The sequence below is a fragment of the Podarcis bocagei genome (genome assembly GCF_964188305.1).
Source record: "Podarcis bocagei genome assembly, chromosome: Z".
NCBI classification, from domain to species: domain Eukaryota; kingdom Metazoa; phylum Chordata; class Lepidosauria; order Squamata; family Lacertidae; genus Podarcis; species Podarcis bocagei.
This window is the reverse complement of record NC_138140.1, coordinates 52,706,001-52,721,695: the sequence shown is the minus strand read 5'-3', so window position 1 is coordinate 52,721,695 and position 15,695 is coordinate 52,706,001. Positions and strand designations below refer to the sequence as shown.

The 15,695-nt window shown below is 44.2% G+C and overlaps 1 protein-coding gene across 3 annotated transcripts in view; it reads left to right on the top strand.

The window, feature by feature from the left end:
- Nucleotides 1–15,695, top strand: part of GPC3 (glypican 3) — a 280,416-nt gene that overhangs the window by 118,695 nt on the left and 146,026 nt on the right. For all 3 annotated transcript variants that reach the window (XM_081180470.1, XM_081180469.1, XM_081180468.1), the window contains one exon: nucleotides 3,800–4,494. In XM_081180470.1, the coding sequence (XP_081036596.1) occupies nucleotides 3,800–4,494 (695 nt within the window). The remainder of the gene's footprint in view (nucleotides 1–3,799; nucleotides 4,495–15,695) is intronic.

Genomic DNA, 15,695 nt, shown 5'->3' with positions numbered 1-15,695 from the left:
CCGTGCGGCTATTTAGCACTAGAAAGAATATAAGCCTCCCCTCTTTCAACGTGTTCCTTTTATGTCCTGGTGGGTAGAAAGAGTTTGTCATTTTGTGTATCCTGAGCAGGGAAGTTCTGCATGACTCTGGGTGCAGAATTATACAACTGGGCCAAAATCTATGAGAAATGTGCATGTGCTTTTTCCATCCAGAGGTTTGTGTGGGATTCCATAGGGAAGATGCAGAAGGCTTCACTTGCTTCAGTTTGACTCAATTTAATGTGCTTACTTCCTGCTGAATGTCACAAGGGACCTCAAAGCAGTTTACATATAAAAATAGAATAAATCATAAAATTACAAATCACAGAATGCAGTTAAGGTATCAAAAAAACTTCCAGCAACATCAATATCAACAGGTACAAAAACTGTTCTATAAAAGCAAATGGGCTCAAGGCTGGAAAACAGTCTTAACGATGGACACCATAAGCTGGAAAGAAGCAAGGAAATTTCCATAGAGGAATGAACTCCCAATAAGCATCCAGAAGGACGGTGTTCTAGAACTAGGGGGCTACTGCCATGCCAGAGCCATTGGGTTCTCCGTCTCCTTCATCTCTGTACGTAGGCTGCCTGAATTAATAGACCTTTAATGTCCTCTCCATCTTATGAGTCACCTGTTCAGTCTCTTTTTTTTTTTTTTTTTAAATTTTATTTTTTTTTTAAAATAACTTTATTACAATCACATATACTTACACATACAAAGAAAAATTGTACCATATAAAATAGTACAAACAGCACATTAAAATATACACACCTCGAAGTAATAGAGAAAAAAAACACTATACAAAAGAAAAATTCCAATCATACCCTTACACACATTTGACTTCCATTAACCTCAGCTTTGGATTAAGTATTCTATATTATTCTTCTGCAGTTATTTTCATTTTTCTTTACATGTCGTAGAAGTTAACCGTCGTCTACTGTTAAGTTATTAATTCTCAAATTAGTCTCAAGATAACTTATGAATTTAGACCAATCTTCAATCTTTTTACTCGAGCTATCCCGCCTAACATATTGGGTAAGTCTCGCCAGGTCCAAGTATTGATACACTTTCTCCTGCCACTCTCTTATTGTTGGTATTTCTGGGGATTTCCATTTCTTTGCTATTAATATTCTCGCAGCAGTGGCAGCATACTGGAAAAAAATCTGATCTGTCTTTTTTATTTCCTCCCCAACCATCCCTAGTAAGAACGCTTCGGGTTTCTTGGGAAAATTATACTTTAGAATTTTCTTTAGCTCCTCGTGAATTTGTCCCCAGAAACCCTTCACTTTCTCACAGGTCCACCAAATATGAAAGAAAGTCCCCACCTTATCTTTACACCTCCAGCAAGTGTTATCTATTGTTCTATACATTTTCCCTAGTCTTGCCGGGGTCAGGTACCAGCGATACATCATCTTATACAAATTCTCACATAGGTCAGCACATACGGTAAATTTCATACCTTTCTTCCATAATGTTTGCCATTTGTCATATCCTATCTCATATCCTAGATCTTTATTCCATTTAATCATTACCTCTTTGATCATCACTTCCTTGTTTTCACTTTCCAGCAATTGCCTATACATTTTAGATAATAGTTTGTTATTACTCTCCATAATCTCCACTTGAAATCTAGATTTATTTTCTCCCATACCTATTCTCTTATGCTCCCTCCATATTGCGTTAACTTGATGTAGGTGATACCAATCCTTAATTTTCTCTTTCAATTCATCCTGTGATTTTAACTTCCACCCTTCTTCTGATTTAGTTAAAAGATCCTCATACGTCCACCTTTTACCTATCATATTTGATTTCTTTATTTTAATAATATCCACGGGTGATAGCCACCAGGGGGTGTATTGTTCAATCACATTTTTCCTCCTATTCCAAACTTCTATGAGTGATCCTCTAACAATATGATTATAAAATCCTCTGTGGACTTTATCTTTTCCCTGCCAGAGGTAGGCATGCCACCCAAATCTTAAATCAAATCCTTCCAAATCTAATAAGTCAGTGTCATTCAGGGTGGCCCATTCCTTTATCCAGAGTAGGCATGCCGCCTCATAATAGAGCCTTAAATTTGGTACACCAAAACCTCCTCTTTCCCTGGAATCTATCAGATATTTAAGTTTCACCCTGGGTTTCTTCTCTTGCCAAATATATTTGGTCAAGATCCTTTGCCAGTTTTTAAAGCAGGTGGTACCTTTTATAATTGGTAAACTCTGAAACAGGAATAGCAGTCTCGGGAGGACACACATCTTAATCGATTCCATCCTCCCGGTCCAGGATAAGTTCAGTCTACGCCAAGTGTTCATATCTTTCTTAATTTCCTTCCACAGTTTGTTATAATTGTCCTCTACCAAATTAATGTTCTTTGGGGACAACCAAATTCCCAAATATTTCACCTTATTTACTACTTTAATATCCACCTGTTGTTCTAGCTGTGATCTTTCTTGTATTGTCAAGTTCTTTGTTAATATTTTAGTTTTTCCCCTATTTAGTTTGAATCCGGATAGTTTACCAAAATCTTCCAAGAGTTCTATCGCTCTGTTGGTGGTTTCTAATGGGTTCTCAAAGAAACTTCAGTCTCAAGTGAGAGCCCCAGGGTGAGACCCTTTGGGCTAGGCACCAGCTTTACATGGGACCTGGGAAGGTGGGAGAAGGAGAAGAAACAGTTCTTCTGAATCAACCCACTTGGCACACATGTGACCCTTGCTTGGCAGGAGCTGCTGGTCCAATATGGCTCAACAGAAAGGGAAGAGGTCATGGCAGCAGTTGGATGTTGTGATCTGGCTCCATTAATGTAACTAGGGCAGCATTCATGTGACTCTTTCTCCAATCTGTGTGAAGATGCCAGGTAGACCCCAAAGGCGATATTACCTAATATTGATCTGCTAAAATGATGTTAAATGCTCTTTTTTAAAATGCAAAATGCTAAATCTCCATAAAGGGACAGCTTTTTTAAAATATTACTCTTTCATTAAATGTGTAATAAATGCATAAGCATATGTCTGTGGTTCCATGTTAAAAATTAAAATGATGCTTTAACCTAGGATAGAGTATAGCATTTCAATTTAGTAAAAACAAAATGCAGAATTTAAAAACTCTATGTTAACTAGAGGGGATTCAGCATATTTAACAGCAACATTATTAAAATGGCTCCAAGTTACAAGAAAGGAGATTTTGACTAACATTTGGAAAAACCTTCTGACAGTAAGAGCTGTTCAGCAGTGGAACGGTCTCCCTCAGGAGGTGATGGACTCTTCTATCTTGGAGGTTTCTAAGCAGAGGTCATGGATGCATTAGCTGAGTTTCCTGCATTGCAGGGGAGGACTAGATGACCCCTGAGATCCCTTCCAATTCTACAGATCTATGATTCTATTATTCTAAAAATGACCACAATACCCTATTGGTCAGCAAAAAAAGAAAGGAAAAAGCAAAGCCTGTTAAACCTTTTAAACCATCTGTGTTGGAGCACATTGGCATATATTAAATGTACACTGGAAAGGAAAGATCTCCTGTCCTCCAAACATGCTTCAGTAATGCTCTGATTTATCTTCTGTCTAGGGGGAGTTGCTAGTTGGTTGGGTAGGCAGGGGGTGTGAAATTATTTCCAGTTGGGGAGAGTTACACATTTCTTCAAGGTTGCTTTTGATTTGCTGTCAACATGGATTCTATAGTTGAAGACCCTACTCTTAGAAGAAGACCCACCTCTCACTCTCCTGTTTCTGCTTTCTGGAAAAGGGTTCACTGACCCCTCCTCCTTTCTTTCTTTTTTTCCAGAAGCCTTTGAAATTGTAGTGCGACATGCGAGAAACTACACCAACTCCATGTTCAGAAACTATTATCGCAATATAGCTGCCAGAGCTTTTAAATTTGTGGGGGAGTTTTTTACGGACATATCCTTGTACATCCTGGGCTCAGACATCAACGTCAATGACATGATAAACGAATTCTTTGACAGCTTGTTCCCATTGGTCTACCCGCGCCTGGTGAACCCGGGCTCACCGAAGCCTTCGCTGGAAATGACCGAGTGCCTCCGACTTGCCCGGCGAGACCTGAAGGTGTTTGGGAACTTTCCCAAAATCATGATGACGCAGGTGTCCAAGTCTCTCCAGGTGACGCGAGTCTTCCTCCAGGCACTCAACCTTGGCATTGAGGTGGTGAACACCACCGACCACTTGAAGTTCAGCAAGGACTGTGGTAGGGCCCTGTTGAAGATGTGGTACTGTGCCCATTGCCAAGACCTTATGATGGTGAAGCCATGTGCTGGGTTCTGTGGCTCTGTGCTCCAGGGGTGCCTGGCCAGCCTGGTGGAGATAGATAGCCATTGGCAGGAGTACCTCCGTTCTCTGGAAGGGCTGACGAGAGGCATGAGGGGCATCTACAACATGGAGCATGTGCTTCTCAGTCTCTTCTCCTTGATACAAGATGCCATCACATACATGCAGAAGAATGCTGGGAAGCTGTCAGCGACGGTGAGTTCTCCTTCCAGTTTTTACAGACCATTTGCTCTGCAGTCAGAAGCAGTTCTGCTCCTGAATGCCAGTGGAGCCGCAGGAGGGGAGCTCAGGGCCAGTTTGCTGGCTGGCCATTGGGAGAGCAGGATGCTGGGCCAGGCATTCCACTGGCCTGATCCAGCGGGCTCTTCTTATGTTTCCATTGTTTATTTCTTTGAGAGAGCAGTGGAAGAGGGGTGAGGGGGAAAAAAGACATCATACAGAAGCAACTACATGTGAACATGCGCAATAGAGCTCAGCAACAGCTTAGGAAAATCCCAGTTCTCAAATCAGGCTGATCCAGGGTTTGCTTGGAATGGGTTGAGGCATTCCTGGGTTGGAGGCACCTGGAAAGATCTGGCACTGTCAAAGTGGGTGGCCGTTTCAAACCCTAATTAAACATGCATTTGTGGGAGGGGGGATAAGGAGATGCAGGCAGATACTCTCACCTGTCCTTTCCCCCCTTCCTCGCTGCCGCCTGCATAGTACCCCCAGAGTCGTGGAACTTCCTCCCTGCAGAGGTGTGTCTGGCACCATGAATGCTGAAGGTGCGCCTCTTTACCCTATTTTCAGGGCCCACCTTGTTTCAAGTTGCTTTGGACTGTTTCTGATACTGTGTTTAAATTATTGTAACCTGCCCTAGTACCTTGGGGTGAAGGAAGGGGAAATGATAAACAAACAAACAAACAAACAAACAAACAAACAAAAATATTAAATTAGGATTTAAAACATGAAAATGAAGTACTTTGGTGTATTATAGAACTGTAATGATGTTGGCCACATTTACCCATAAAAACCAACTGCCTTCAGGGTCATTTTTGTTATTATTATTATGTATTAAAGCAAAGGGTGGTTTACAATATAAAAACACAAAATGCATAACATAGTAAACACAACAATACAACCCTCCCACAGTTTCTAAGGCCTGGGAGAAGAGGAAAGCTTTTGCCTGACAACTAAAGATATGTAATGAAGGCACCAGATGAGCCTCCCTAGGGAGAGCATTGCACAAACAAGGAGCCACTGCAGAAAAGGCCCGTTCTCATGTTGCTGCTCTCCGGACCTCTCATGGAGAGGGCACATGAAGAAGGGCCTCAGAAGATGATCTCAGGGTCCAGGAAGGTCAATATGGGGAGAGGCAGTCCTTGAGGAATTGTAGTCCTGAGCTGTTTAAGGCTCAGCACTTTGAACTGGGTCCAGAAACTATTTGGCAGTCAGTGCAGATGGGCCAGGATTCGCATTATATGCTCAGACTATCTTGCCCAAGGGAGCAACCTGAATGCTAAATTTTGCAGCATCTGAAGTTTCCAAACCATCTTCAGAGGCAGTCTCTTGTTGCAGTAATCTAATCTAGAGGTTACCAGAGCATAGACAATTGTAGCTCTGCTACAGAGGGCCTCAGTCTTACCTGAATTGAGCTTCAGTTTGTTGGTTCTCATCCAGTCCATTACCAAAGCAAGACAACAGTCCAACTCATTGAGTGCCACACCTGAAGAAAAGCAGAGCTGTGTGTCAACAGCATATTGCTGACAACGTACTCCAAAATTCCAGACGACCCCACTCAGCAGTTTCATTTGGAAGTGGAACAGCTTGGGAGATAAACTGAACCCTGAGGAACCCTGAAAGCCCTTCCCAAGCGACTACCTCTGCAGTGTCCATCCAAGAAGGACTGGAACCAGTGCAAAGCAGTGCCACCCACCCGCAACTCAGACAGATGTTCCAGAAGGATACTGTGGTTTATGGTATTGAAAGCCTCTGAGAGGTCAAGGAGAATTAACAAGGACACATTTCCCCTGTCTGTCTCTCAACAGAGGTCATCATACAAGTTGACCAAAGCAGTTTCTATTCAAAAACCAGGCCTAAACCCCAACTGAAATGGATCTAGAAAATCACTTTCCTGCAAGAGTGCCTGGATATGGTCGAGGATTCTTGTGAGAATTTCACAAAAAAAGATTTCTGGATAAGACTGCAGCATATGTACAAAGAAGCAAAGTGCTACATCTAGATATATTTGTCCATAATTCCATATTTCTAAACCAACTGATTGTGGGGGATATTCCCTAACAGAACTAATTGTAAATGAAGTTAATGTCAGATTGCAAAAAAGGTATTGCAAAAATACCTGCATTCTGATTCCTCCCCAGTATATCTTCAGAAAATGCCCCCCCACCGAACCTCATGCTCTGGAGGAAGGAACAGACACAAGTGTACATGAGAAGAATGGGAGTGTCCAGTATACCTGAAGGAGCGTCTCCACCCCCATCATTCTGCCCGGACGCTGAGGTCCAGCGCCGAGGGCCTTCTGGCGGTTCCCTCATTGCGAGAAGCAAAGCTACAGGGAACCAGGCAGAGGGCCTTCTCGGTAGTGGCGCCCGCCCTGTGGAACGCCCTTCCAGCAGATGTCAAAGCGATAAACAACTACCTGACATTCAGGAGACATCTTAAGGCAGCCCTGTTCAGGGAAGTTTTTAACGTGTGATATTTTATTGTATTTTTGGTTTTTATGGAAGCCGCCCAGAGTGGCTGGGGAGGCCCAGCCAGATGGGCGGGGTATAAATAATAAATTATTATTATTATTATTATTATCCTTCACTCAAGTTTTTTCAGGCGAACAGATGTCAGATTTGCTTGCAGACCAGCCTTGCCAGTGATGTTTAAGGTGCACCTCTGGCAAATGCTGCTGATGACCAGTGTAAAATGAGAGAGGCTTCCCTTTCCTCTCCTTGAAATTCACTTTGCATTGACCAGCCTGGGGATATGGGGTCTTGATGATGGCTAACTCTCATACAACAACATGGGGCTGGATCCAGTGTTCTCTGTTCATTGGCACAAGGACTTTTGCACTAGAGGATGGGTGAGTTTGAATGTTGCACAACAGAGGAATCCAGTGCAACAGTTGTGCTAGTGGACACTCGTTGCCCAGGCAATTGAGGTGCAGTCTGTTATGCAACAGTGTTATGAGCAATCTGCTTGTTCATTCGTTTGTGCAACAATTTTCTGCTGGCACAAAACATTTCACCGTTGGAATGAATGTGCAGTTGATTTACAACTTGTGTGATTGCAGCTTTACGCAGCTTTTTGGTGGCCAGTCAGCTGAAATCACACAAATTAAATGCACACAAGGTGTGTTAAATGCACATAAGCTCTCAGACTTGCTTACTGGAGTCTGAGAGGTTCACAGAGCCTGGCAAGCAAGGCACAGAACAAAGCTCACTTGGCATGTCAGCTTCAGAAAAGGTGGAGATGGTTATGTGAGGTTGTTCTGGCTATAGCCACAACTTTGTGTGCAATCCCTGGAATGTAACCCTGTGCATGATGCATGTCAACTGTCCCACTAAATGACTTTAACTTACTGCTCCATTGGCTACAATCTATAGATTTCTTTTCTTTTTTTAAAAAAATTCATCCATATAATAACAAGAAAATGGAAAGAAACATTGGCAGCTCATGTCAACAATTAAAATAATACACAAATCCTGAATTATATATCTTAATGCAGTTCGGCCATATGTACAAATAGGCATCTAAATGAAATTGATGGTTGTCAGATCCATATTTAAAAATTTGTGCATCCCTACAAGAATATTTGACTTAGCCTGAGTGCTTTAGAATGACCTCCCTTCCAGTTGAGCAATGTGTTGTCAGAATTAATTATCTGTGCTGATTGTTCTTCTTCCTCATTGCATTCCCAGGAAGTCCCATGAGTATTTGCAAGCAAGAAATACTCAGTTTGCAGTCTGGAACTGATGGATTTAGGAGGAAGGGTCAATTCTGACCACTAGACATGCTGGCTGGCAGGAACTGTCTAAAATCCAGATGCTGCTATAAGCTGCTCTGAGTCAAGCATAGAGTATTGTGGGATTGGCAGAGAAATAGCTTTGGCTTGGTAGAATGCTGCTGTAGATGCAAGATGCAAAAAGGGCCTGGAGAGCTTTATTTGGGGCTGGGAGAAAGAGGAACAGCACTCACAGTTTGAAAGGAATGAAGTCATAAAGTGTGATGAAGGATTTCTGCCTTACAGAAGCTCTCTAATTGCAGGGAACTAGCTGACAAGGTGAGGGGAGGGGTGCTGGGAGGAGGAAGGGCAGGTGATTTTAAACAAATGGCTTTTTCTCTTCTGGGGTTAATAACTCGTGAACAATTTACTGGTACATTAAAGGTAAACAAAGATTCAAATGGATAACTTGGAGAACCTTGATTAAAGCACTTGTGAATAAAGCTGTTCAGCATTTCATTTCCTACTCACAGCACCAATTTCACTAAAGTATCTGGGAGAGAAAAGGCTGCAGGTGACTTCAACATCCGTGCTGAGGGTGCCTCAGTTCTCTCGCTCAGGAGTTCATGGCCTCCACGGCAATAATGGGCCTGTCTCAGGTGGTCATTGGTCCAACATTGGTCTGGAAATAGAGGGTGACCATCACCTCATTATTATGGTCAGAACACTTCATGGTGAGGTTTGGAATTGCAGCGATGATTCTCCCCTGCAAAGGCAAGGGACCAGTTATGATGGTCCACTCCCAGAGACTGATGGAAACTGATGGATTCCTGACTGTTCTGTGGGATTTTCCAGAGGATAGAGCAGGTGATCCTGTTGAGCAGTAGCATAGCTAAGGGGCGGGCAGGGAGGGCGCTTACCGTGGGGACGGGTTTGCTGCCCAAGGTGATGCCCAAGGCCAGGCGCCCAAGAGCCTGGTGGACTACTCCCCAAATCAGCATGGCCGGGCTTGGCTCCCAGGGTGCTGGGCTGCTGCGTCCGCCCCCAGCCACCAGAGGGCAGCTAGGAAAGATGCAACTGGCCTGTGCTGGTCCTACGGGGCCTGCAGTGTGCCTGAGCCACACATCTCTCCTGGGAGTTACGCAGTGGCTCAGGCGCCTGCAGGCACTGCACTCTGCCTGAGAAGGCAGCATGGGACTGGCCTCCGCCCACAGCCTTCCCCTCAGCTGCCCTCCAGCAGGACTCAGGAGAGTACCTGTGATTGACTGGAGGGCGCCAGAGCCGCTGTGCTGCGTCACTCGCAGGGGCCCTTCAGCTGTAGGGTGACCCACAGGAACACAGGGGCTCGGGCCCCAGCCCTGTGCTGCTTTTGCGGGCAGCGCTGGGCCAGCCAAGCACACTGCATCTCACTCAGTGTCCCTATGGGAGGGACACAGTTCTGGCAGCATGCCTGACCTGGCTCACCCTGCCCTATGGGTGGCTCCCCCCCCCACGTGGGTGGGACACATGCCCTGGGCAAGCACCTTCCCTAGGTGCCTGAGCGGTTTGCCATGCTGCTGCTGTGGAGGCCCTAGTTTCCCCATGGAATGGTGAGTCTCATGGGGCCATTGACATGATCGCTTCTGAGTGCCCCCTCCAGTGCTGTGGGTCTGTTTTGTTCCTCCATGTGCTGAGGAGCTGTGGTTCTCAGACCACAGACCGGTTGGAGCGTAAGTGAGGAAATGAGATTCAGGCTCATAATCAGGTCTATCGTGGTAGTGAGGGCAGCAAAGAGATTCCATGTTTCTGCCTCCATTGCATCTTTGAGGAACCGTCCAGCGGAGTTCTGTGTAGTCCAGAGGTTGGTTACTCTTGTAAGAACTCTGCTTAAGGGTCATTTCCCTGCCATTGTCATTCTTGCATCATTTCTCACCCCTCCTAGTGCAAGAGCACTATGGGATGCGGAGGAGAGGCCCCCTGCTGTGCCTTTGTTCAGGAGCTGCTCTGTGGGTGTAATGGGATGCTAAATGGTTTCTGCAGCTTCCGCTGCTGATCTATCCATGATTAGGCTTGCAAGCCAACAGCTGACATTCAAGGTTACAAATGCAGGTTTTTAAAGTAATTTACATTTCCCACCATTTTTACCCTCTCTTATGAGTCTTCTCCATCACACACACACACACACACACACACACACACACACACCCTGCCCATCCTCAAGTTCCTCCCTGGTAGTTGTTTTTTATCCTTTAAAGACAATTTCACTTGGCAGAGCTGGTTGAGGAAAGCAGCCTCTATAGTAGGAAAAGAGCAGAGATTTTAAAAATGCCTTCAGCATCAACCATGGCTTGAGAACTTGACAGGATTTGGTTTGCTGGCAGATGTTTTGGACTGCAGTTCCCATCAGCAGCCTGCCATGCTGCTTACAGATGATGAGAGTTGTAGTCCAAAACACCTGGACTTAGGAAAAGCTGGTTTCCTGTCTAACCAGATTCCCTCTGAAGTTGGTAGCATCTTGTAGCTGCCCATCCATTCCATTTTTTGTGTCCCGTCCCCCCGCATCTGTCATTCCTCCATTGACTTAGATTGTAACCTCCCCAGAGCAGGGGCCTGTCTACTTGCTCATTTGAATGGTTGTGATGTCCATCAAACACATTCAAGGTGTTGAATAAAGCACAGGTTGTCAGGTGTGGGGAAGGTGAGTGTGGCAAAATGGTGTGGTGGGTCAAATTAGGCACTCTTGTGGGCCTGCGTTCACCCAGAGGGTCAGAGGTTCCCCATGGCTGCCTTAGAGCAATGTGGTTGACTGAGGTTTTCAACCTGAGACCTTCAATCTAGCAGTACAGATTAATATTACAATGAAAGGATACTAAATAGGTTCAAGGTGTTGTTGATGGTGCATGAAGCCTATGTAGTTTGTATCAGGCTACTCAAATCAACCCCTGTACTCTGCAGGTGAGGGCTTCCTGCAGATACTATATTATCAGGAGGTTCATACTGTAGAATATTGGTAGGAATCGGGCCTCTGATGCTGTGGCACCTACCCCTTTGGAGTTCCCTCCCCCTGACTATTAGACAGGTCCTGTCTCCATTCTGTTTTCAGGGTCTGCTGAAGACCTTCCTCCTTCAACAAGTCTTTTAAGTTGAGATCTTCCCTGGGCTGCATCTGCACTGGAATTGCTCTTAAGATATCTTCATCACTTACTGTTTGCTGCCCTGGGAGCCCTGGGAGCATTATTTGACATAAATAAATTGGATGTGTAGATCTGCTCTTCACTAGTGGTCCCAGGGCAGGTTATGACAATTGTAGAAGAAAGAGAATGCCAGCATCTACAGCATAGAATGGTCTTCAGCAGACAAACCAGCAAATTACTGCTGAGACTGTCTCACCGCCACTGTAACAGATGGGGCTATATTGAAGATATGAGGGGTGAGCCAAAGGCTGGCGTGTGGCTGCCTCATTGACAGAGTTCCCTCCAAGTGGCCAAAGCGAGTGAAAGGAAATTCTCTCACACCCTCTTACTGTGCCTTCCATCCTGTTTTAGCCCTAATGCTTTCAATCAATTTTTAAATTGACATTCATGGAGGCAAGGAGGATAAATAGCTTTTTATGCCTAGTTATGTTTCTGTTAGAGCTATTTCACACTCCGATGTTGAAAAGGAGAAGAGAAAACATTAGGCTGTGGCAGAGGGAGAGAAGGGAAGCAGGGCCGTTCCATTGGCTCTGTTGAGACAGCAGTTGCACCTTTCAACTCCCCCCGTGGTGGATATCACCAATTGAGGTGATGACAACGAAAAAAGTAAATATGGAAGGGAAAAGAGTAACATATGAGGATATTACCAGGAAAACAGATCAGGGGATAAAGCTCAAACCATATGAACAAATTGGAAAGATGCTAACAGTGTGGCTACAATATCACCAGATTAGTGACTTATTAAATTCCTACTTGGCAGGGGGTTGGACTCGATGGCCCTTGTGGTCTCTTCCAACTCTATGATTCTATGAAATGAAGACAAAAAGAGAAATGGGTTTAAAGACAAAAAATCAAAATTCCAAATCAAGTTAATAGAGTGTAAAGGTAAAACCTTATCTAGAATATATAGTCTGTTGCTTGAATGGTATACAAAAGACAAAGAAGTAAAGGAATCAATGATAAAATGGGTGATCGATATTGGGCATAACATCGAATTGGAAGCGTGGAAAAGACTATGGAAGGAGGGTTTGAGATTTACAGGATGTATGGCTTTAAAGGAAAACCTGCTAAAAATGATGTATAGATGGCATTTGACACCAGTAAAATTAGCTAAAATGTATAGAAAAAGAGAAAGAAAATATTGGAAATATAAAAAAGCGTGTCTATTTGATTTAATAGGAACGGAAATCAAAATGGGAGACCAAAATCTGTTTATGTATGTTATGGCCGCCGCAAGAACCCTCCTGACCCAAGGATGGAAATCACAAGACATACCAACCATCCAGGAGTGGCAGGTGAAGTTGATAGAATATGCAGAACTTGCCAAATTGTCAGGGAGGATCCGGGACCAGGAAGATCAAAGATACCAAAATAATTGGAGTAAATTTATTGAATATTTAAAGAAGAAATGAAAAGAGGTCAAGACACTAGCAGGATTGACATAATACTTTCAATGTATAACAGTATTATTGTGAGAATGATGTGCGCGATAGAAAGGGGTTAAATATACCAATTGTAGGGTGGGAGGGGAGTCGCAACTCGGCAGAGTCAAAGGGAATATATGGCATTAATGTGGTTTTTTGGAAAAGAATATGTAACGAAAACAATAAAAATTTACTTGGAAAGAAAGAAAGAAAGAAAGAAAAATGTTGCCAGTCCTTTGCAAACTCTAGATCTGTCTGCCAATTGCGTAAAAATCTCCTTCTTCAGGCTGCAACTTGTGCATTGTTTAGTGGGTCATTCCTAGGGCATCCTTGATGTGAGCTGCACTGACTCTGCTCCCAAGGGAACTACTAGGTTAAAACTTGGCTAATTACTTTGTTAGCAGGTCTGCAGAGAATGAAGCCAAAAGTAACCTTCCTTAGCACAATGAAGCTCTCTTGTCTCTCTTTGCAGTGTGTGTGTGTGTGTGTGTGTGTGTGTGTGTGTGTGTGTGTGTCTTTCTCTCTCTGTGTGTAGTCAAGACATAGCATTACATACTTTCTGGTCAAAAGATTCTAGAGAATGGGTATCATTCATTTATATATTCTTTTCTTTTCCCACATCCCCATGAGTGAAATGGCTCCAAGTTCCCTGCAAATAAATCGAAGTGAAATAAAAATGAGTTATAGCAATAAAAGCAGGATTTGAAGTAATCCACGGCAGCAGAATCACATGCAGGCTGCTGACCGGATTTCAGAATGATGTGTATTGATTGAAGCCAAATGAATTAACTCCCGGCTTCTTAAGGGCTCCATTATTCATCTCTTAATTTCTTTTCTACTACCCATTAATAAACTTGCTGGGCCCAAAGCCCTGCAACGGGAGTGTGCTGTCGGGAATGCTTCGCCCTGCCCTAGTCCAAGGAGTCCCTTGGTAACTTGAGCTTCATCTGCATTATGCATTTGAAGCTGTATCATGCCACTTTAGAACAACCACAGTTTCCCCCCAAAGAGTCCTGGGAAGTGTAGTTCATTAAGGGCGCTGAGAGTTATCTGGAGGCCCCATTCCCATCACTGAGCTACAATTCCCAGAGCAGTTTAACAACCCAGCCTCTCTTTCCAGGAAACACTGTAAATTGATGCTCGGGGTGGGGTAGGGGGCAGGAATAGGGGCCTCCTGACAATTCTCAGCACCCACAACAAACCACAGTGCCCTGAATTCATTGGGGGAAGCCACAACTGTTTAAAGTGGTATGATACTGATTTAAATGTATTTTGTGCAGGTGGGGCCTTGTTATGACTGCTTTTGACTCTGTTAACATAGGAAGAATATTTGGGCAGATGCTTGTACTTGGAACTCTATGGCTGAATGATGCCATCAAGTGAGGTGGTTTACCTGCCTGCCCTGTTGGTTGCACCAGCCCTTGCCAGCCTTGTCTCCTCCATGTCTTCTTCAGCTACAGCTCCCAACAGCCCTGCTGGTGGGAGTTGTAGTCCAACAACTTCTGGAAGCTGCCAGGTTGGTGACAGCTGGGTGGTTGACAGTTGCCTTCCAGAATCTTTCCTGATCCTTCTAACTGAATCCAGGGCCTTCTGCCTGCAGAACTGTGGGAACGTTTATATAATTTAGCAGAGTTTAAACGAGCCCCTGTTTGAGTTTCTGCAGCGACAAGCAGGTTGCTAACTCGTTTGAGTCCTAACAATAATTATACCTTCCTGGTTGATAATCCCTTTCTGTCCCTCTTAAAGAAACCACTTTACTATCAGATTCATTCAGGTTTATAGAGTTGTTCCTGAAGGCAGGCTTAGGTTACATAACAGATAAACTATATACTAGATAGCAGTGAGTCATGAGAGGACTGCATCCGAGTAGTTACCAGTTACCACTCCTTGCAGCAGCCGACCAGCTGACTAAACTGCCTGCCACACAGAGCCCGTCAGTCCTCTCAGAATGTTGGACTTGACTGACAGCTTTATATCCCACAAGAACATGGGGTATACCAGCTGAGTCATGGGTCTTCCCCATAACAAGATGGCAGTTGCTTGGTTTGCAGCTTACTTAAAGGGGTTCCATGTGCCATGATGTTCCGCAGTCATTTATGCTGGCTGGTCTTTCTATCCTAAATCAATTTTCACCCCTAGTTCCCTGCCCCTCCCAACATCAGTTGTGGAAATGAGGCTTTTAGGCACTCACCTAGAGAGGAGTGCATCAGTGCTGGTGACATTAATTCGTGGAAGGATTCACTTTTACTGGGCTGTTTTGCCATCCTGTTTATTTACTCCTTGGCTGCATATTCCAGATATATTGACCCATGTTTGCCGGTAGATAAGTTTTAATCTTACTTTTGGTGGTAGCAATTAATCTTCTCTCCCCGCCCCCTTCTTGAATAGGAACGCACTTCTCGTGAACAACTTTGTCTGCTTCAAGAAGTGTTGCCTTTCTGCTAATTTTATTGGCGTGAGAATTGGAAAGAGATCCTTGCCGCACAAGATGGCCACCATCTTGGATGGCTTTAAAGGAGAATTGCACAAATTCATGGAGGAAGAGAAAGCTACCAGTGGCTACCAACCCTGACTGCAGTGTTCTGCCTCCACTGCCAAGAGACAGCACTCCTCTGAATACCAGCTGAAGGGAGAGAGTGCTGGAAGTGTTGGAATGCAATTCATCTTGCACTGCATGGGAAAGTAGATAGGAGAGAGGAGCCTCCAGATTTCCCAGACTATCATTTCTTTCCTAACCTGTGCTGACCTTCACTCGGGTGCTAGATTGACTCTAGGGTTGCTGACCTCATTTCCTGCTTCTTGCTTCTTCATTCCCATCCTGGCAGAGGAGACAAATATTATGCCTCTCCTGTTGAGGGGCAAGAGGAG